The sequence below is a fragment of the Pristiophorus japonicus genome, chromosome 6 (assembly GCF_044704955.1).
Source record: "Pristiophorus japonicus isolate sPriJap1 chromosome 6, sPriJap1.hap1, whole genome shotgun sequence".
In the NCBI taxonomy this organism is placed as follows: Eukaryota; Metazoa; Chordata; class Chondrichthyes; family Pristiophoridae; genus Pristiophorus; species Pristiophorus japonicus.
This window is the reverse complement of record NC_091982.1, coordinates 5,067,005-5,090,082: the sequence shown is the minus strand read 5'-3', so window position 1 is coordinate 5,090,082 and position 23,078 is coordinate 5,067,005. Positions and strand designations below refer to the sequence as shown.

Genomic DNA, 23,078 nt, shown 5'->3' with positions numbered 1-23,078 from the left:
GTGTCAGAGACCTTTACAAGGATACAACCTCATATTTGTTTTTAGCTCTTGAAGCCAGACCATCCTGAATAACTGATATTGAAGAATGTAATCTTGTCAAAGTTTCTGTTAAAATGGAGGTCACACACTGTTCTAAACGTTAAACTTATCACACTGAGGTTTCAGATGATGTCTTAAATTTGGACGTAGGGCTTACATTCTCCTCTCGCAAATAACACAGGGTGACTGGTATGGAAAATAGAGTTGTAATACCTGTGTAAGAGAAGGTATTCTTCTGAAGTTGGGGTTAAGGTACAATGGAGTTTGCTTTTAATAATCACATCTAATAATGATTGGTCAGATATATAGTTCAAATCCTCTTTGCCAAAACCTATTCATATTTAGCGTGCTTTTTATCAATGGCCATACTGAACACTGTGACCTGATTGCACTGGCCTGCTTTTGCTGGGAAGAAGGAAGACTCTTTTTTTAAGGGGAAGAATGCCTAAAAGTTCCACTTAAATCTAATGGGATTGCCTGCTCTCAGCATTGCTCACTGGTACGTTAAGCATTGGAGCATGGCTGAAAGCAAGCAAACCTTCCTCCCTTTCAATCAAACCTTTAGGCATTCTTTCTTCTTCATTAACCTTTAATACTTTTTTCAGTGAATTTGAATGAAGTTGATCTTGTTCATAGGAAAGCAATTGAAAGAGCTGCTTACTGATCATCTCTTATAGCTATCCTAAATCGGAGTCATTACGCCGCCATTCAAATCCTGTTCGGATTAAGCTTTTTCTAACATCTGTCATTACCATTTCAATTCGGCCCATCACCCCTTTTGTCTCTCTAATCTCTCCCACCTTCCACCCTATCACAGACTTTCCCTTTTGTTCTTTCTTCCCCTACCCCTTTCATTGCTTAAGAATGTGCATTTTTTGATCATTTGGCAGTTCTGACGAAAAGTCGTCGACCCAAAGCGTTAATTTTGTTTTTCTCTCCACAGGTGCTGCCTGACCCACCGAGAGTTCCAGAATTCTCTGTTTTTATTTCAGATTCCAACATCCGCAGTATTTTGCTTTTGTATCCAAAATCAGTACTGTTCCTAAGCTGGAAATTCTTAACAGGGTAGTTTAAAAAGAACTTTACTCTGCCCTTAAGCCATGCTATATTTGACCTGGGAGTTTATGCTGGCTGCCCCAAATAGGGACGTATGCTGCTGACATTACAGAGACGTGGTTGCAAGGTGACCAAGACTGGGAACTACATATTCAGGGGTATTTGCCATTTTGTAAGAATAGGCAGAAAGGAAAAGGAGATGGGGTAGCTCTGTTAATAAAGGATGAGATCAGTGCAGTAGTAAAAAATGATATTGGCTCAGAAGATCAAGAATCAGTTTGGGTGGAAATAAGAAGTAATAAGGGAAATAAGTCACTGATAGGAGAGGTCTATAGGCCCCCAAACAGTAGCCACTTTGTGGCACAGAGTTTAAATCAAGAAATAATGGAGACTGATACAACAATAATCATGGGTGATTTTAATCTTCATGTTGATTGGACAAATCAAATTGAGGAAGAGTTCATAGAGTGTATGCGGGATGGTTTCTTGGAACAATACTTGTGGAACAACCATGGAACAAACTATTTTAGATCTGGTAATGTGTAATGAGTCTGGATTAATTAATGATCTTGTAGTGACGCATCCTCTTGGGAAGAGTAATCATAGCATGGTAGAATTTCAAATTCAGTTTGAGGGTGAGAAAGCTAAGTCTCAAACTAGTGTCCTGAACTTAAATAAAGGTAATTACAAAGGTATGAAGGCAGAGTTGGTTAAAGTGGACTGGGAAAAAATATTAAAGGGTAAGACTATAGAAACACAGTGGCAAACATTTAGGGAGATATTTCATAACTCTCAGCAAAGTTTTACTCCAGTGAGAAATAAAGATACTAAAAGAAGGATGAATCATCCCTGGCTAACTCAGAAAGTAAAGGATGGTATCAAATTGAAAATGAAGGCATACAATGTTGCGGAGGACAGTGGAAGGCCAGAGGATTGGGAAATTTTTAGAAACCAGCAAAGGATGACTAAAAAAATGATAAAGACAAAGAAGATAGCTATTGAGAGTAAACTAGCAAGAAATATAAAAACAGACAGTGAGAGCTTCTAAAGTTGTATAAAAAGGAAACAAGTAGCTAAAGTAACCATTGGTCCGTTGGAGGATGAGACTGGAGAATTAATAATGGGAAACAGGGACATGGCAGAGACTTTGAACAAATATTTTGTATCGGTCTTCATGTTAGAGATCACAAAAAACATCCCAATAATTGATAATCAAGGAGCTATTGCAGCAGTGGGGATGGGGGTGGCGGGGGGGGAGGGGGACTGAAAACAATCACTATCACTAGAGATAAAGTACAAGGCAAACTAATGGGATTAAAGTAGGACAAGTTCCCTGGACCAGATGGCAAGCATCCTAGGGTCTTAAAATAAGTGGCTATAGAGATAGTGAATGCATTGGTTGTAATCTACCAAAATTCTCTCGATTCTGGAGAGGTCTCAGCAGACTGGAAAACCGCAAATGTAACACCCCTATTTAAGAAAGGAGAGAGACAGAAAGCAGGAAATTATAGACCAGTTAGCCTAACATCTGTCATTGGGCAAATGTTGGAGTCCATCATTAAAGAAGTAGTAGCAGGACATTTAGAAAATCACAATGCAGTCAAGCAGAGTCAGCATGGTTTTATGAAAGGGAATCATGTTTGACAAATTTGCTGGAGTTCTTTGAGGATGTAACGAGCAGAGTGGATAAAGGAGAACCAATTGATGTCGTATATTGAGATCTCCAGAAAGCTTTCGATAAGATGCCACACAAAAGGTTACCGCATAAGATAAGAGCTCACGGGGTTGGGGGTAATATATTAGCGTGGATAGAGGATTGGCTAATTAACAGAAAACAGAGAGTTGGGATAAATGGGTCATTTTCAGGTTAGCAAACTGTAGCAGGGATCAGTGCTGGGACCTCAACTATTTACAATTTATATTAATGACTTGGATGAAGGGACCGAGTGTAATGTAGCCAAATTTGTTGATGATACAAAGAAAGGTGGGAAAGCAAATTGTGAGGATAATGCAAAGAATCTACAAAGGGATATAGATAGGCTCAGTAAGTGGGCAAAAATTTGGAGGATGGAGTAAATGTGGGAAAATATGAGGTGATCCATTTTGGTAGGAAAAATAAAAAAGCAAATTATTATTTAAATGGGGAATGATTACAAAATGCTGCAATACAGAAGGATCTGGGGGTTCTTGTGCATGAAACACAAAAAGTTAGCATGCAGGTACAGCAAGTAATCAGGAAGACAAATGGAATGTTGGTCTTTATTGCAAGGGGATGTGGTATAACAGTAGGGAAGTCCTGCTCCAACTCTACAGAGCATTGGGAAGACCACACCTGGAGTACTGCAAACTGTTTTGGCCTCCTTATTTAAGGAAGGATATACTTGCATTGGAGCAGTTCAGAGAAGGTTCACAAAATTGATTCCTGAGATGAAGGTGTTATATTATGAAGAAAGGTTGAGCAGGTTGGGCCTAAAATCATTAGCGTTTAGAAGAATGAGAGGTGATCTCATTGAAACATATAAGATTCTGAGGGGGCTTGACAGGGTAGATGCAGAGAGGATGTTTCCCCTCATGGGTGAATCTAGAACTAGGGAGCATAGTTTCAGAATAAGGGGTTGCCCATTTAAAACAGAAATGAGGAGGAATTTCTTCTCTGAGTGTTGTGAATCTTTGGAATTCTCTGCCCCGGAGAGCTGTGGAGGCTGGGTCTTTGAATATATTTAAGGTGGAGATAGACAGATTTTTGAATGATAAGGGAGTCAAGGGATATGGAGAACAGACAGGGAAGTGGAGTTGTGACCAGGATCAGATCAATCATGATCTTATTGAATGGCGGAGCAGGCTCAAGGGACAAGATGGCCTACTCCTATTTCTTATGTTCTTATGACATCTCATGAAGATAAATAAATACTCACCACATGCTCCACCCCCCCCAAGCAATCAAATCACAGTCAGAATTCCATTATGTCCGAGCGGCAAACTGAATAATAAATTCATGAAATTAGGTTTGTTTTTGGAGAACTGAGAGCACATCCAAGTTAGTAATCCATGGTTTGATTAATAGAATGTCAACAAAAGATTCTGCTACATCACAAAGTCCTATTTCTTCTTGTTTTGTCTGGTACAGCAATGAATCAAAAGGAACAGCTCTCCACCCTGCAGCTGCTGATTTATCTGTTGCCTCCATGTAACTGTGACACTCTGCTCCGATTGCTTGAGTTGCTGTCAGAGGTAGCGAACCATGCCCACGACTCACTTGGTGAAGATGGACAAGAGGTAATGATGACATCGATTTCAACACCACTAGTAGTTCAAAAAGATAAAAGTCAACAATCAGTTCCCTCAGTGTCCTCTCCAACATTCCCCTTTCTTCCAATACCACTAAAAACAGATTAACTGCTCAATCACCTAGTTGCAGTCTGTTGGACTTTTTTGTGCACAATGTAAGAGGCTACTGCACAAGATAAAAGTTACCGGGCATGGGGGTAATATATTAGTATGCATAGAGGATTGGCTAACTAACAGAAAACAGAGAGTTGGGATAAATAGTTCGTTCTCGGGTTGGCAATCAGTAACCAGTGGGGTGCCGCAGGGATCAGTGCTGGGACCCCAACTATTTACAATCTATATTAACAACTTGGAAGAAGGGACTGAGTGTAAAGTAGCCAAGTCTGCTGACGATACAAAGGTGGGAGGAAAAACAATGTATGAGGAGGACACAAAAAATCTGCAAAGGGATATAGACAGGCTAAGTGAGTGGGCAAAAATTTGGCAGATAGAATATAATGTTGGAAAGTGTGAGGTCATGTACTTTGGCAGAAAAAATTAAAGAACAAGTTATTATTTAAATGGAGAAAGATTGTAAAGTGCTGCAGTACAGCGGGACCTGGGGGTACTTGTGCATGAAACACAAAAGGATAGTATGCAGGTACAGCAAGTGATCAGAAAGGCCAATGGAATCTTGGCCTTTATTGCAAAGGGGATGAAGTATAAAAGCAGGGAAGTCTTGCTACAGCTATACAGGGTACTGTTGAGGCCACACCTGGAATACTGCATGCAGTTTTGGTTTCCATATTTATGAAAGGATATACTTGCTTTGGAGGCAGTTCAGAGAAGGTTCACTAGGTTGATTCTGGAGATGAGGGGGTTGACTTATGAGGAAAGGTTGAGTAGGTTGGGCCTTTACTCATTGGAATTCAGAAGAATGAGAGGTGATCTTATCGAGACGTATAAGATTATGAGGGGGTTTGACAAGGTGGATGCAGAGAGGATATTTCCACTGATGGGGGAGACTAGAACTAGAGGGCATGATCTTAGAATAAGGGGCCGCCCATTTAAAACTGAGATGAGGATAAATTTCTTCTCTCAGAGGATTGTAAATCTGTGGAATTCACTGCCTCAGAGAGCTGTGGAAGCTGGGACATTGAATAAATTTAAGAAAGAAATAGACAGTTTCTTAAACGATAAGGGGATAAGGGGTTATGGGGAGCGGGCGGGGAAGTGGAGCTGAGACCATGATCAGATCAGTCATGATCTTATTGAATGGCGGAGCAGACTCGAGGGGCCGTATGGCCTACTCCTGTTCCTATTTCTTATGTTCTCATGTTCTTATATTAGCTGTCACCGCATGCTTACCTAACAGTCAGTTGAAAGAAGTTCAGTGTACATGAGGCCCTGATATTCCTTGGGTCACAATACTGGTGCTTCGGCCTGCATTGGTCATGTGGGTGCAAGTGCCTGCCTTTCCATGCCTGTCTACCTGTGGGGGTTGAGGTTGCCCAAGTCCCACCCATTCCCTGACCCCAGCACAGGACACTCAGCAAATGGGCTGATCTGCTGATTTTGTTTTTTAATTAAATTCTTTCAAGCCACATCCAGCTTTGTGGAGGCAGGTACACGTCCACCCTCAGCATATTGGTTGCCATTACTACATTGGGTCCCATTGGAGTCGAAGAAGCAGGAACTGTTGGCTCTGGCAGTCCCTGCCCCTGGTTCTGTTTCCCCACCGCTATTTGCCTGTAAGAGGAAGTTCCATCCCTTACAAGGCATCAAGCAATCGACAGAAAATAACGGAGAACCAGCAAGCTGGCCTCTGCCATTTCCTGGGTGTTTTGCCTGTCTCCCAGGGGTGGTATGGTGGGAAACTAGTCAAACTCCTGAGGAATTTCAGTGCCAAAGGGGGAGACATTGCGTAAGAGACTCTGACACGAAATTCTGGTTTAGCGATCCAGGAAAGAAGTGGAGTGCTAAATCAAGTGCTAGCACTTCCCTTGGAGCGCTAAACCAGGCAAGAGGGACGGTAGCAGTGCAACGCTGCCCATTGTCGAGCACAGCACTGCCAGGAATGGAGGCTCCTTCCTTCCCTTAAAGGAAAGGGCCATTGCTACAGGCTCTGCATGGGAACGATGTACCTGGTCACCAGTGGCAGCCATGATCCACCACAATCAGCCCCGCGCATTCGAGCAGAGTACAGGGCTGATCGATCGCAGCTGAAGAAAATGTTGGAAAAATTGACGTAAGGGATTCAGAAACATTTTTTATTGATGCAACCATCATCACCTTTAAATACCGTGCTCCAAGCAGCCGGCCTCCCGAATAGCGCCTCCTGCAGGTGTCGGTGCTTTCGCCCGGCGACGCTGCAGGGGGCAGAACCGAGGTTCGGGTCCGGGGCGATGCGCAGCACAATAACATCACAATCTCCGGGGGTAGGAGATTGTGGTGCTAGGGGTTACCGCCGCCGCAAACCTCAAAGGGAATTTTGTGGGTATTGAAACTCTCACCGTACCTGGTAACAAAGCCGGTCGCGCCCCGTTATTCCCCCCCCCCCCCCCCGAGAGGTGCTAACGGGAGGCACAAAGGAGGCAAATTTCTAGCCCCGTAGTGTTTTTCTGAGAGATGTGCTAAGGTGCTATAAAAATACCTTTAATTGCTGATGACATAATTGAAGGTGGCTCTGGCAGAATGACAGAGTGAAGTTAATATAATCATTTGACAATTAGTCTTCCCTGAACTTATGATTGTACCTTTTATTTAAACCACAATTTTCTCCTGTCTCCTGACGTTTGCTGGGGTACAGCTCTATGGAAGAAATGTTTGACTCATCAACCACTCAATACCACTCAGACAGTCTGACAGCACAGAGGTGGTTGTGGGATCAAGAAAAGTGGTGGAGGTGTGGAGCTGGGTGGTGGCTAAAGTCGATGGTTTTAATCTTAATGATTAACTGGAGGAAATTGTGGCTCACCTCAGATTGGCTGTTGGACAAGCAGCCTGATAACAAGAAGACAGTGGAGTGGTTGAGAGAGGTGATGGAGAGCTCGAGCTGGTTGTTGTCAGGCTACATGTGGATGCTGCTCCCATGTCTCCAGATGAGTTGCCAAGGGGCAGCATTTAGATGAGGAAGAAGATTGTTTGGCAGCTGTCAACACAGGACTTGGGAGAAGAAAGGATGGTTGGTGGTAAGGAGCGAGGAATCCAAGATGGATGTTTTGGGATGGGAACAGTACCTGAGGAGAAGGAATCATTTACAATGTCAGCCCGGAAGGGCAGTTAGGTGGTCAGTAGTTCAGTGCAAATGGGGTCAAGGGAGCAGGAGATGAATTTCCTGGATGTGATAAGCTTGGAGAGTTCATGGTGGGGGAGATGGGAAACAACGTAGAAAGAGACATGGATTCAGGGCTAGGGCAGAGGGAATCTAGGGGGAGGTTTGGCTTGATTGCAAGGGGAAGGGGAAGCAGTACAGGCAGTGGAATAGCCGGCCTCAGTCTTGGTAACAAAGAAGTCCATGAGCTTCTTGCACTTGTTGGAAGAGACAGGGGATATAGGTTTAAGGGGATGGTTGCTGTGAAGAGAGAGAAGCTGGGGGTTATGTTTTCTCTCCAGAATGATTTTGAAGTACTGGATACTTTTGGCCCGATGGATCGTGAAGTGGTCAAGGCAGATCTGGAGATGATGGTTAAGCAGTGCAGACGTGTTGTGATGGGTGGAGAACCAGAGGAGAGGGAGTTTGAGGGTGAAATTGTGAGGGAGCCAGAAGAAAGGTTTTCTTTACCAAGAAGCACAGGGTGAAGGTAACGGAGTGGAAAAAAGGCAGTGAATACGGATGGTAAGTGAGATAAGGAAGTGATAAGAGATAGCCTTATCACTACTTCAAATTAAACTGTAGCAGTAAGATCACACGTTTCTTCTGGCAAAATGCAAATTTGGGATATAATCGGGATGTTCTTCTTCACACAAAGCATGATCAAAAGATGACATTTATTTCCAGATAGGGCAGTTGAGGAAAACACTGGAAGCATTTTTTAAAATTTGGATGCAAGATGGAGGCAACATTTGGTTCTTTCTGGATGGATAAGCTGTATATTTGTCTTGTGATATTGTAAGATGTGAGGGAAAGCAGTGCAAGAAAATCATGAATATAATACAGATCCAATTCTGTTCATGCTGCTCCCAGACTAGGGCTTCACCCATCTGAAATATCAGGAAATGGTGGGCACACTGTCGATGATGTTCCACCCTGTTTGTTCCAGTTGATGAATAATATTCTACTAGTCATCCTTGTAATAAGCAGTGATGTTACAGATAAGGAGATTGTTTCTTCATCTGCTTTCTTTTAAGATGACTGGAAACAAAATGACAGTTGGCAATCTGGCCACCATCTTTGGCCCAAACCTCCTTCAGAGTGAGAACATTTCTGACAAAGACTACAGTGTGCAGGCAATTCAAGTAGAGGAAAGCTCAGCTGTCATTGGGGTGGTCCAAAGAATGATCGACAACTACAAAACCCTGTTTATAGTGAGTATGGCATATAATTGCCTTTTTTTCTGTGAATTTTTTCTCTCTCTTACATTTCTGAAAGCATTAAATACTTTGCTCTGATACAGCTCCACAGACGCCAGTCGCTCTTTGCTCAAGTGCCTCTTTAATATGTATGATCAGGCCCTGATATTCCACTCCTGTGCCCCTGGAGAACATTCAGTTTTACAGTGCAAACGAGAGGAAAAAGGGTCGGGAAACATATGACACAACTCCAGGCCTGTGCCCCCTTTATGTCACCCCGGTATTCCCTACATCTGGAAAAACCCTGACTTTCCAAGTTGTTTAAATTACAGAACTCTTTGTGCTAAACCATCAGTTCAGAACTAAATATTAGATCATTCCGACCATCACAAAGAACACTTGCAGTAACACTATAAATGAATTCCTCCAGCATGGAATTTCAATGGAACAGATCTGTCATGCTGAAGTACCCTTGTTTCTAACACAGGACTGCCTCTGTTCTGGATAGAGATTAGTAATCACTTGGTTTGGGAATAGCTGAGGTTCATTCCTATTGTTCTGTGTCATAATGATGTCACATGCAAGTATTGCAATTCTGCAAAACAAATTAGAATGATGATTTTGCAAGTTGTGGAATGAATTATGGTGTAAGTTATAGATCGGATGAGTGTCTTTACAGAAGCAGTAGCCCGGATTGTCCGGGAATCTCTTGGAATTGACAGTTGGACTCCTGGGCACTGCTGCTAGCAATGCGGGAGAAAAATGCGCGAGTTCTTGCACAGGAATCTCTGGCGCCAAACTCTTCCTGCGGCAGTGTCACAAAGGAGAACTCACGACAGGCTGCATTCGGTGCTGTGGAATGGGCAATACTGGAGAAATGGCGTGGGTGGCCACATTTTCATAGAATCATAGAATTACAGCATGGAAGAAGGCCATTTCGGCCCATCATGTCCGTGCCGGCCAACAAAGAGCTATCCAGCCTTTTCTCACTTTCCAGCTCTTAGTCCGTAGCCCTGTGCAGTACTTCAAGTGCACATCCAAGTAATTTTTAAGGTTTCTGCCTCTACCACCCTTTCGGGCAGTGAGTTCCATTCCCCCACAACCCTCTGGGTGAAAAAATTTCCCCTCAAATCCCCTCTAAAACTTCTAACTATGCCCCCTGGTTTTTGCCCCCCTCTGCTAAGGCAAATACGCACTTTTTATCCATTATATCTCGGTCCCTCATAATTTTATACACTTCAATAAGGTCACCCCTCAGCCTCGTCTGTTCCAAGGAAAACAACCCAGCCTATCCAATCTTTCCTCATAGCTGAGATTCTCCACTTCCGGCAACATCCTCGTAAATTTGAAACGAGGTGAAATGGATTCACAAACTATGTTCAGCCTCAAATAAAGGACTGGTTTGAACTAATTTTAAAAACAGAACTAATTTCAAATGATATTTCTTAGCAAAGATGTGTTGTACAAATAGAATACAAAAAAATAAGATGTATAACCACTGGACTGGACGATTCTATTTTATATTCCTTTGAAAGCACTTGATCAAACTAGGAATCTTCAACAAATATTTGTTGAGCTTAAACAAGCTTCATTTGAAATAAAATTCAGTCAACATGACACATTTATGTCATTAATTCAATAACTGTACAAATATCAACATGTACAAAAATGAATCAAAGTGCACAGGAGATAAAACTGGACAAATTATGTTTTTTGGCTAAATAAACTGCTTTAAGGTCATAATTCATATCTTCCAAATTTAGAAAAATGACTTGGACTGATGCAAACCTAAAAATGTGGGTGCACCTTACAAAGTACGCTGTATTGCCTTGGCAATAGATAAGGTGGTTACAAAAAAACGTAATACTTCTGCACAAAATGGGTGATCTGTCACTGTTCTTGTATTTTTTTCAAAAAATACTGTTATGCGCAAACAAAGGCACAAGTAATAGGGACCCAACATTTATAAGGTGAATGCAATAATGTTTACAAACCACGGGACAATTTCACTTGGTCAAATGTGACATGATGAAACCTCCAGGAATATGGCCAACCAGACCTTGCAGCTCGAAGGAGCAGTGATGTTGGCACCAAGTTTCCTGAAGTGTCAATATAATCAGTGAAATCCTAGGCTTTTAAAAGGCATTGAGCAAATTGGCCAGTCTGGAATATTAAATTAAATTCTTGCTGGAGCAAGGGACACAGTCCATATCTGGAGCTAGGTACTAATGGAATGAAATTCTTTAATATTTATAATCTAAACCAACTTCTCACCCATTAGAGAAGAGTGTAAACATCCCTTGTTTTTATGGTGATGTGGTAATTATAAGAACATAAGAATTAGGAACAGGAGTAGGCCATCTAGCCCCTCAAGCCTGCTCCGCCATTCAACAAGATCATGGCTGATCTGGCCGTGGACTCAGCTCCACTTACCCGCCCGCTCCCCGTAACCCTTAATTCCCTTATTGGTTAAAAATCTATCTGAGCGTCGTCGAAGAAAGCCCTTCAACTTCATGGATTTCCTCCTTGCTTGACCATAGGGTAACCTTAACCATAGAGTAACTCTGACCATAGGGTAACCTTGACCATAGAGTAACCCTGACCATAGGGTAACCTTGACCATAGAGTAACCCTGACCATAGGGTAACCTTGTCATAGAGTAACCTGACCATAGGGTAACCTTAACCATAGAGTAACCTGACTATAGGGTAACCCTGACCATAGGGTAACCTTGTCATAGAGTAACCCTGACCATAGGGTAACCTTGACCATAGAGTAACCTGACTATAGGGTAACCCTGACCATAGGGTAACCTTGTCATAGAGTAACCCTGACCATAGGGTAACCCTGACCATAGGGTATCCCTGACCATAGGGTAACCTTGACCATAGGGTAACCTTGTCATAGAGTAACCTGACCATAGGGTAACCTTGACGATAGGGTAACCTTGATGCAGTTTAGCAGCGAGTTTTTTTTTGCCATTAAAGACAACACAGCTATCATTATAAAAAAGAAAGCTGACAATCAGCAATTATTGAAGCAAATTGTCAGAAATTAAGAATTTAAAATTTAATAACGGATTGGATGGACCAGTGGATTAAGCACATTGATCAGGATTAGAATCACAGAATCATAGAATGGTTACAGCACGGAAGAAGGCCATTCAGCCCATCGAGCTTGCGCAGACTCTCAGCTAGTCCCATACCCCTGCCCTTTCCCTGTAGCACTGCAATTTTTTTACATTCAGATACTTAGCCACTTCCCTTTCGAAAGATAAGATTGAGTCTGCCACCACCCTTTCAGGCAGATTCTCCTCTCCATTCCTGTCTGAAATTGGGTGGAAAAATGAGGAAAGTCTGAATGGTGACACCTACTGACCACCACCTCACCACCTGACCTACATCTCACCCCTCCACTCATGCCAGGGCCACACTGGCTTCTTCTTCCCCTCCCACCGCAGGATGGGGCCTGGTTCCCGGCGGATTTCCACCTCATCTGTCCATGTTACTGCCGGTTTCCGAGGCTACCATGGAGAAGGTGGCAGTAGTCCCCGTAAAGAGGTGGTGACATCTGTGATGTGCCCCCATGGAGAGAGAGAGAGAGAGAGGGCCCTGTAGCAAACTCTCCTCCCTCCATTCTGACCCCAACACTTTCCTGCTGAAGTCGCAGATCTTGGTCAAGGCTTTCAGTGGGAAATGGATTCCAATCTTCAGGACAATTTTGCACCAGCATCTTCAATATTGTTCTCTTTGCGCTGATGAATTTCCTCTTGGCAGCGGGAATCCCACTGGGACTCCGCTGTGCTTCTCTAATGACCCCTGGCCTGGAGAAATCAGTCATGCTCTGCCACAACACTTGGCCTAAAGAGAAGTATCCCGACTACTGCCCTTTAACCTTGAGAACGTTAGTTTGAACGTTAGCACAAATAGATGAGATACAAGCCTCTTTTCTCTGATGCCAAGAATGTACACCCACTTTCGCTGAACATTTCTCACACCTGAAGAATCGGCACTTGGGTGAGGTATTGGCTGGAATTGTACCTCGGCCAAAGTCAGCGGCCTAGAAATTCGATTAGGCCAGGAAACAGCGAGTGCCATCGTGGGCCGAAGTTAATGGATTGTCTGGATTGCATCCTTCCTTCCACTTCCTCCTCTTCTGCATCTTCCTCTTCTTCCCTCTGTGAGCAGATGTTGGAAATCTAAAATGAAAGCAGAAAATTCTGGAAATACTCAGCAGGTCAGGTAACATCGCAACCTGAGACGTGAACTCTGTTTCTCTCCCCACGGATCCTGCCTGACCTGCTGAGTATTTTCAGCATTTTCCATCTTCTCAGAGGCCTTATTTTACCTTCCGAAGCATTACCTGCGGATTTTAAAAATGTTTACAATTTTTTGCACGAAGCCACTACTTCAATAAAGTATTTTAAAAAGTCCAAAAGCTTGCATCTAAAATCATCTTAAAGATGTGTGTGTCCCTCTAAGAAGCGCTGACAGCGTCTCTGCAGGGCTGTTTCGCGTACGCTTTTCTGTGCGTGGTTGGGACACAGCGTAATGGTGAGCGAGAATGTCCAAATTAGCAGCCGTGGCCTCAGGTCAGGCATTGCATGCCGATTAGTGTCAGAATCTGCTCATTTACATTTGCGAGCACAGTGCTGTCAACGGCAGTGCTATCGCGCTTACCAAAATTGCAACCACCATGCTGGAAGCAGGCAGAAGCAAGGTGGCCACCGTTTATTCAACAAAACCGGCCTTAATGGCTGGTGCTACATTGGGCAAGTTCTAGGCCAGCATCTTCAGCAGAGGAGAAGAGTGACAGAGAGTTCTCTGTTCCCAGTTTATTTCTGGATGGTACTAAGGAGGCACACTCTTCTGTTCAAAAAGAGATTGCAATAGACATAAAACTACAGTTCCTTAAAGTTCAAAGCTTATTTCACTTGTCATTCATGTATATGTTGGATGTTCATTATCACATGATACACTATTGCCAAATAATTATCTCTGTGTTTATACAGTAGTTCCAGTAATACAACAAACATTTCCTCTGTTGTCTATATTTCTATCTGTAGCTTCTGTGTTCAGATGGAAAATGGAACAATGTTCCCAACATCTGGATGGAGCAGGATCATTTCTTGTAACCCTTTCTGACCCCTTCAGAATGGTTAAATACAAATTAAAATATAAAACATTGATGACTCAGTGGACAAATGCATTATATATTGTGGCACTGAACTATACAGACCAGGAAAACCCCGGTGTGAATCCAGGTCTGTGGGAAAAATTGCAATCCTCAGCCTCAGTGTCTCTGGTCAGCAAAGGAGAAATGTTCAGCATAGGTTTCTGCTCCTGATTGCTATCCAGTGACACCATGTCATCTCCACCAAGGTCAGCAACAAAGCAAAATTCCCCTACAGAACCCCACGGCTACACCAGTATCACATTTTTATTTTTACAACAATTTGCATTCAAATAGCATATTTAACATAACAAGCACCCCAAGGTCTTTCACAGTGGCAATCAGACAAAAATGTATTGCGAGACAAAGAAGGAGAAATTAAAAGGGATGACCAAAAACTTGGTCAAAGGCAAGGGTTTTAAGAAGGGCCTGAAAAGAGGAGAGGGGTTTAGGAGGCTGTTATGTTCAGAATAACTCCACAAGACTGTATACTGTAAGCTCAAACTGTTGTGACCTTGGTCTCTTTAATGTAACTCCAGAGTGAGGAAGCAGCATGGTAGACTGCCTTTTGTACCTGCTTGCCCAGGGTGTGCAGGTGACCCTTGGGTCTCCCACAGCTGCGCCCCCTGGTGGCAAGTCTTACACACTAGTAAAGTTTACATACACAACAGAGGCAGAGGGGTTGGAAAGGCAGAGGGGTTGGAGAGGAGAGGAGAGGGGTTGGAGAGGAGAGGGGTTGGAGAGGCAGAGGGGTTGGAGAGGAGAGGAGAGGGGTTGGAGAGGAGAGGGGTTGGAGAGGAGAGGGGTTGGAGAGGAGAGGAGAGGGGTTGGAGAGGAGAGGGGTTGGAGAGGAGAGGAGAGTGGTTGGAGAGGAGAGTGGTTGGAGAGGCAGAGGGGTTGGAGAGGAGAGGAGAGGGGTTGGAGAGGAGAGGGGTTGGAGAGGAGAGGAGAGTGGTTGGAGAGGAGAGTGGTTGGAGAGGCAGAGGGGTTGGAGAGGAGAGGAGAGGGGTTGGAGAGGAGAGGGGTTGGAGAGGAGAGGAGAGGGGTTGGAGAGGAGAGGAGAGGGGTTGGAGAGGAGAGGGGTTGGAGAGGAGAGGAGAGGGGTTGGAGAGGAGAGGGGTTGGAGAGGAGAGGAGAGGGGTTGGAGAGGAGAGGGGTTGGAGAGGCAGAGGGGTTGGAGAGGAGAGGAGAGGGGTTGGAGAGGAGAGGGGTTGGAGAGGAGAGGAGAGGGGTTGGAGAGGAGAGGGGTTGGAGAGGAGAGGAGAGGGGTTGGAGAGGAGAGGGGTTGGAGAGGAGAGGAGAGGGGTTGGAGAGGCAGAGGGGTTGGAGAGGAGAGGAGAGGGGTTGGAGAGGCAGAGGGGTTGGAGAGGAGAGGAGAGGGGTTGGAGAGGAGAGGGGTTGGAGAGGAGAGGAGAGGGGTTGGAGAGGAGAGGGGTTGGAGAGGAGAGGGGTTGGAGAGGAGAGGGGTTGGAGAGGCAGAGGGGTTGGAGAGGAGAGGAGAGGGGTTGGAGAGGAGAGGGGTTGGAGAGGAGAGGGGTTGGAGAGGAGAGGAGAGGGGTTGGAGAGGAGAGGGGTTGGAGAGGCAGAGGGGTTGGAGAGGAGAGGAGAGGGGTTGGAGAGGAGAGGGGTTGGAGAGGAGAGGGGTTGGAGAGGAGAGGGGTTGGAGAGGAGAGGGGTTGGAGGCAGAGGGGTTGGAGAGGAGAGGAGAGGGGTTGGAGAGGAGAGGAGAGGGGTTGGAGAGGCAGAGGGGTTGGAGAGGAGAGGAGAGGGGTTGGAGAGGCAGAGGGGTTGGAGAGGAGAGGTAGAGGGGTTGGAGAGGCAGAGGGGTTGGAGAGGAGAGGAGAGGGGTTGGAGAGGCAGAGGGGTTGGAGAGGAGAGGAGAGGGGTTGGAGAGGCAGAGGGGTTGGAGAGGAGAGGGGTTGGAGAGGAGTTGAGAGGGGTTGGAGAGGAGTTGAGAGGGGTTGGAGAGGAGAGGGGTTGGAGAGGAGAGGTAGAGGGGTTGGAGAGGCAGAGGGGTTGGAGAGGAGAGGTAGAGGGGTTGGAGAGGCAGAGGGGTTGGAGAGGAGAGGGGTTGGAGAGGCAGAGGGGTTGGAGAGGCAGAGGGGTTGGAGAGGAGAGGGGTTGGAGAGGAGTTGAGAGGGGTTGGAAAGGAGTTGAGAGGGGTTGGAGAGGAGAGGGGTTGGAGAGGTAGAGGGGTTGGAGAGGAGAGGGGTTGGAGAGGCAGAGGGGTTGGAGAGGAGAGGGGTTGAAGAGGAGTTGAGAGGGGTTGGAGAGGCAGAGGGGTTTAGGAGGCAATTCCAGAGCAAAAGGCCTACATAACTGAAAGCACATTCATTAATGGTGAGGGAAAGGGTGAGGGAAGATCCATAAAAGGTCAAAGACAGAGGAATGGGGAGCTTGAATGTTTGTAGGGCTGAAGGAGATTAGAGATAGAGAGGGGCAGGGCCATGAAGGGATTTAAATATAGAAACATAGAAACATAGAAATTTACAGCGCAAAAGGAGGCCATTTCGGCCCGTCGTGTCCACGCCCGCCGACAAAGAGCCGCACGGTCCTTGGTCAGCAGCCCTGAAGGTTATAGATAAACCTATGAACAATGATGGAAAGGCAAAGATCACCCAGCCAAAATAGTCCGCCTCACACAACTGTGACACCCCTTAAACTGAAAGATTCTACACTCCACCCCAACCGGAGCCATGTGATCTCCTGGGAGAGGCAAAAACCAGATAAAAACCCAGGCCAATTTAGGGAGAAAAAATCTGGGAAAATTCCTCTTCGACCCATCCAGGTGATCAAAACCAGGCCAGGAGATCACCCTGGCCGTATTCTATTCCCTGCAGTACTTATCATTATATCTGCGCCGTCCAACAAAAGGTCATCCAGTCTAATCCCAATCACCAGCTCTAGGTCCGTAACCCTGCAGGTTACTGCACTTTAAATGCCCATCCAACCTTCTCTTAAAAGTGGTGAGGGCTTCTGCATCCACCACTCTTCCAGGCAGCGAGTTCCAGATCCCCACAACCCTCGGCTTAAAGAAGCCCCCCATCAAATCCCCTCTAAATTTTCCACCAACCACCTTAAAACTATGCCCCCTCGTAATAGACCCCTCCACCAATGGAGATAGGTCTTCACTATCCACAATGTCCAGGCCCCTCAATATTTTGTATACCTCAATGAGGTCTCCTCTCAACCTCCTCTGTTCCAATGATAACAAACCTTGCCTATCCAATCTGTCCTCATAACTAAGATTCTCCATTCTAGGCAGCATCCCAGTAAATCTCCTCTGTACCCTCTCTAGTGGGATAGAAAAGGATCTTAAATTTGAAGCATTGCAGGACCAGGAGCCAATGCAGGTCAGTAATGGAAAGGAGAGATTGAAGAGTGAGATTTGGTGTAGGATAGGATATGATATGGCCAGCAGAGATTTGGATAAGCTGATGTTTACAAAGTGTGGAGAATGGGAGGCCAGCTAGGAAATAATCAAAAAGGTCAAGTCTGGAGATGTCAAAGGCATGGATGAGGGTTCCAATGGGCTACGGTAGGGATAAAGGTGAGCGATGTTATGGCGGTAGAAGTAAGTGGTCTTTGTGATGGTGGGTACATTGGGTTGAGAAGAGATGGAGAATCGTGTGCCTGCCATCAGCGGGTAATTGGAAGTACCAGTTGGGCCATCCCACGGGGCTCCCTGCGATTGGAAGGGAGGAATAATATCGCAGCAGAGGTCTGATCGAAATTCTTCCCCATCACCAATACTGCCTAATTCCACCTCCGTAACATTGCCCATCTCTGCCCTGCCTCATCTCATCTGCTGCTGAAACCTTCATCCAAATTTCCTCCAACTGAATATTGAGTAGACCAAAGCTATTGTCTTCGGTCCCCTCCACAAACTCCACTCCCTAGCCGCTGACTCCAAACATCTCCCAGACAACTGTCTGAGGCTGAACCAGACTGTTCACAACCTTGGTGTGATATTTGATCCTGAGATGAGCTTCTGACCCCATATCCACACCATCACCAAGACCACTTACTTCCACCTCAGTAACCTTGCCCATCTCTGCCCCGCCTCAGTTAATCTGCTGCTGAAACACGCATCCATGTCTTTGTTACCTCTGCACTCACCTGTTCCAATGCTCTCCTGGCCTGCCTCCTACCTATTCACAAATTGTGTTTGCTAATGCTGCTGCGAAGCACCTTATGGCATTTCACTATGTTAAAGGCGCTATACAAATGCAAGTTGTTTTTGCTGTTACAGTCTAAGTAGGCCCCTTCTGGCCCCGATCCATTTCCTCGCTGGGCTGGCCTGGTGGGAAGCTCATGGACACTTACTGATCAGGCCGTCAAGTAAAATTTCAGTCGGGTCCCGATGACGTACACGACTTTGACTGCTGTTTCATCTGGTATTCCCATTAATTGCCCTAGTCAACATTCTAGATGGGTGGAAGCTAGTTGTTTGTGAATTGAATCTTACTTCATATCAAAATCATAAAATAAATTAAACCTAAATCCCTTCCAGGCCAAATAGATAAAAACAGAAGATGTGGAACTGATGTGAATATGCTAATTGGAGCATTTTTAGATTTGAATTTTTTCAAAATGTTTACAAACTGATTATACTTTAAAAAAATTAGTACATTTTTATTTGAACTTATTATGTTATAGAAAGGTTCCACGGAGGGGTCAAAGCCACACAACGTGTGTGTTGGGATGGCGGGAGGTTTGAGTACGTATCCTTAACAAATCTTACTTTAATCACTGATTAGATTCCCAAGTGTTACTCACTCCCAGGTATCCATTATTTAATAGATAAACCATTGACCCTCTTAATTATATCCCAGCCTGTAACTCGCTCCCAGGTATCCATTATGCTCTGTATATTTACTGATAGAAGTATTGAAATTATGTTTGTCTAACACATATTGTTGTGAACTATTATTTTTTCTAGGTTGATCCAGAGTTTCAGCATGAAGTGTTAATGAGCTTGATGCAAACGGACCAGGATGTTGTTCACTATCTCTTACGCACAAAGCTTAAATACCAATCGTAAGTAACTCTGAACACAGTGGAATGATCATTGTTTTATTTTAGATAACTGAGAAGCAGATAAAGCTGTTTGGTCAAGGGCCTGGTTATCGGTGTCTTGTGTTGCAGATTGGCATCAATTGCACTTCATGCCTAGAATTATCTACAGGACAACTTCCCAGTCTCCTTTGGGTGGCCATTGTGTCCAATTGTCAAACTTCATTAGACAGCATTTCACTTCTGTTCCCGGATGCTCTGTGACTATCCGTTAACTCAGTACATATACCCACAGATAGTGGTTGAAGCCCTTGTTTCAGTTACTAAGGCCGGAATTTTCCAGGGTCCTTGAGGGTGCGATCAGAGACGGGTCCAATAGGAAAGTTGAAATTTCTTGTAACGGGTCGGGAACCTGCCATCATAAAAACATAAGAACATAAGATCATGGCTGATTTGATCTTGGCCTCAACTTCAGTTTGCACTCCCTATAACCCTTGACTCCCCTATCATTCAAAAATCTGTCTATCTCCAACTTAAATATATTAAATGACCCAGGCTCCACAGCTCTCTGGGGTAGAGAATTACAAAGATTCACAACTCTCTGAGAGAATAAATTCCTTTTCATCTCCGTTTTAAATGTGCGACCCCTTATTCTGAAACTATTCTAGATTCCCCCACGAGGGGAAACATCCTCTCTGCATCTACCCTGTCAAACCTCCTCGGAATCTTATACGCTTCAATAAGATCACCTTTCATCTTCTAAACTCCAATGATTATAGGCCCAACCTGCTCAATCTTTCTTCATAAGACAACCCCTTCATTTCAGCAATCAACCTCGTGAACCTTCTCTGAACTGCCTCCAATGCAAGTATATCCCTCCTTAAATAAAGGAGACCAAAACTGTACGCAGTACTCCAGGTGTGGTCTCACCAATGCCCTGTACTGCTGTAGCAAGACTTCTCTACTTTTATACTCCATCCCCCTTGCAATAAAGGCCAACATTCCATTTGCCTTCCTGATTACTTACTGTACCTGCATGCTAACTTTTTGTGTTTCATGTACAAGGACCCTCAGATCCCTCTGTACTACAGCATTTTGTAATCTCTCTCCATTTAAATAATAATTCGCTTTTTTATTCTTCCTACCAAAGTGGATAACCTCATATTTTCCCACATTATGGCCAAATTTTTGCCCATTCACTTAACCTATCTATATCCCTTTGCAGATTCTTCACAACTTGCCTTCCCACCCATCTTTGTATCATCAGCAAACTTGACTACATTACACCCCCAGGCACCTTTCTCTCAGGTGAATCTGTCAGCGTGGCAGCGACACAATCGACAGAGATGGGCGACCCAATTTAAATGATTATTAGCTAGTTGTCAGACCCTTAAGAGTCTTTGTAACCTTATCTTTCCAATCTCACTGGATGCCCATGGGACTGACGCTGTTCGGGGATCACATCATTCAATCTGAGGTGGGAGTTGAGTGGCTATTGCTTGACAGCATCAAATGTAATACAAAAGCTCCCACCTGACAGCTGATCACTTTCCTCAGACAGAAACTGTTGCTGACTGCATTTCCAGCACAGATTGAGCTTTTTGCAGTCTTTCTAGCAAAGTCTCCATCAAGTGTCACCTCACCATTGACAGAATGCTTCTGTCATCTCTACTGCACCTGCCATGTATTCCATCAACATGGGTGCCGATTATACTGTCTCACCTTGGTCATCAGAATCTCACCACGACGCACCCCAACACCAGCAGCATCAGGCACACCAGCAGCACCACCAACACCACCAACCTGTTCCCCAATCACTTGATGCTGCACAGGACACAGGGCTATCAGCACCCAAGCACATCGCTGACCGGGAGGCCAGGGATAGCCTCATCATGGCCAGATTTACTTCACTTTACACAATACACCACATGATGCACCAGGTTGGCACCACCCCACACCAACACCATAAAGCATCCCTATAATGACCAAACCATTCATGTCACACTCCCCACCATTGCTGAGATACCGTTATGTCTCACCAATCACTGCAACTCTCAAAGCCACTTCCAAAGGTGCACACAAATCTGTCCAAAACCAGAAAGTGTTGAAAATATAGATTTTTATGTTTGAAAGCATATTAACAAAAACTTTACATAAACATTGGATAAAACACCCAAGTGGCTACCCTTGTGAATCTACTTCCGTGTTATCTTTCTCTTCTGTGTGCTTCTACGAGGTGCTACCCCTGTGGCTTCAGAGCTAGAGGCAGCCTGCTCACTTCCCTGCTGCCAAGGAGCATGGGAGTGCCTTGCTGCACATCAGATGGGCCATGAGGACCCATGTCTACACTGACAGCCCTCCTAGAGAGAAGGTCTGTGAGCCTCTGCCACCTATTCTCCATAGAGAACATGTGCTCCTGTAAATCGCGCATTAGCTGCTCCTTGTCGGAGGCCATCCTATCCATGGAGGAGCCTACAGTCGCCATTGCCTGCAACACAGTGGTGCTTATGTTGGAGATGGACTCCTCCATTCTCTGAACATTTGCAGACATCATGCTCGTAAAACCTGTCAGAGCCCCCTGCACTTTATCCTGCCCCTCCAGGATCACCCCCTTTCTGGATGCCCCCGAGGCTCAGCGTCTGCAGGCAGCTGAGCTGAGCTAGGAGCGTTCTGACCCTCCGCTGAGGAGTCTCCACTGCTGTCCCTGTCTCCACCATCTGCTCTTGCTCACTTGTGAGTTTTGAGTCACCAGGTGACAACACTACTCTGTGACGCGTGGGACCCACCCAGGTGTGTGTATCTGCGGGGGGTGCTGGGTGCGCTTATGTCTGGTGACGATACGCCCTCAGAGATTGGAGGCTCCTCTGAGGACTCGTCTTCCTCTTCCTCTTGGACAGTGAGGTGGGTGGGGGGGGGGCTCTTGATGGACCCGTGGGAGAGTAAAGAGATGAGTTAGATATGTTATATGAAGAATGGGTGCAGATACCATTATGCACATGATCACCATTCAATGGCTGCTGACGTCAGTCCCCATATGAATGACTGCTGCATGCCATGTAGCTCTGTGAGATGCAATTCTGTCACCAGCTTGCTGAGATTAGGGCCCTCTCTCTGTCTCCCACCTGCAGCAGCTCAGCAACCCCAAATATTTCTAAAGCAGCCTCTGCTGCTGTTGTAAGATTTGCAAATGCTGGAGGGCTTTCGCCGGTTCTCTCACTCTCCCTCTTTTTTTGGGCTCTCTTCTCCTGCAAGGAGGGAATGAAGAGAAGGTTGAGTGTGAATGATGGAACGAGTGTAAGGAATTGATGTATTGGATCTTTAGAGGGAGACTATGAGGGAGTTGGGTGCCAAAGCCAAGTGGTTCATTTTGTTTTGTTAGTTGGTATGATTGCACTAGATTGAGGGCGAGTGTGAGGGGTGGCTAGTGAGGTGGGGATGTGATAATGTTGATAGAGAGGGATGAGTGAATGTGCACGGTATGTTGGTGTAAGGATGTGCAGGAGCAGGCTTGGCAAGGCAGAGTGATGGGGATGTGATGAGAGGCACAGCAGGATAAAAGTGAGTGTGGCTTTGCATTCATCTTTCCTGCTCTAATGAGATCATTGAAATGTTTGCAGCACTGCCCCCATGTCCTGCTAACCACATCCCTGCTAGTGACTTCTTCAATCTCCAACCAGGCTGTTTCTGTCTCCTGGGGAGGTCTCTTCCGCCTATTGGAAGGGAAGAGAACCTCCCTGCGTACCCTGACTCCCTCCACAAGCATATGGAGGGAGTCATCGGAGAACCTGGGTGCAGCCCTCTGCCTCTGTGCAGTCATTTCCAAAATGTTTGCAGCACTCCAATGCTGTAGTGCACAGACTGCACTATTTTAGGTTAACCTTCAAATGTAGTATTGCCATGACCCCTTTAAATATCCTGGCTGAATCTGTGTCATGGATGATGTTAGCAGACCCGCATCATTTAATTGGGCTGGGTAACATACTGGGGGCGGTCTTAATAGACCCTATTGACGTAAA

General features: G+C 45.2%; 1 protein-coding gene across 1 annotated transcript in view; it reads left to right on the top strand.

Annotated features, from left to right (window-relative positions):
- Positions 1 to 23,078, top strand: part of LOC139265084 (rho GTPase-activating protein 6-like) — a 202,526-nt gene that overhangs the window by 155,902 nt on the left and 23,546 nt on the right. The window contains exons 8-10 of the mRNA XM_070881975.1: positions 4,223 to 4,371; positions 8,713 to 8,889; positions 18,989 to 19,086. Of these exons, the coding sequence (XP_070738076.1) occupies positions 4,223 to 4,371; positions 8,713 to 8,889; positions 18,989 to 19,086 (424 nt within the window). The remainder of the gene's footprint in view (positions 1 to 4,222; positions 4,372 to 8,712; positions 8,890 to 18,988; positions 19,087 to 23,078) is intronic.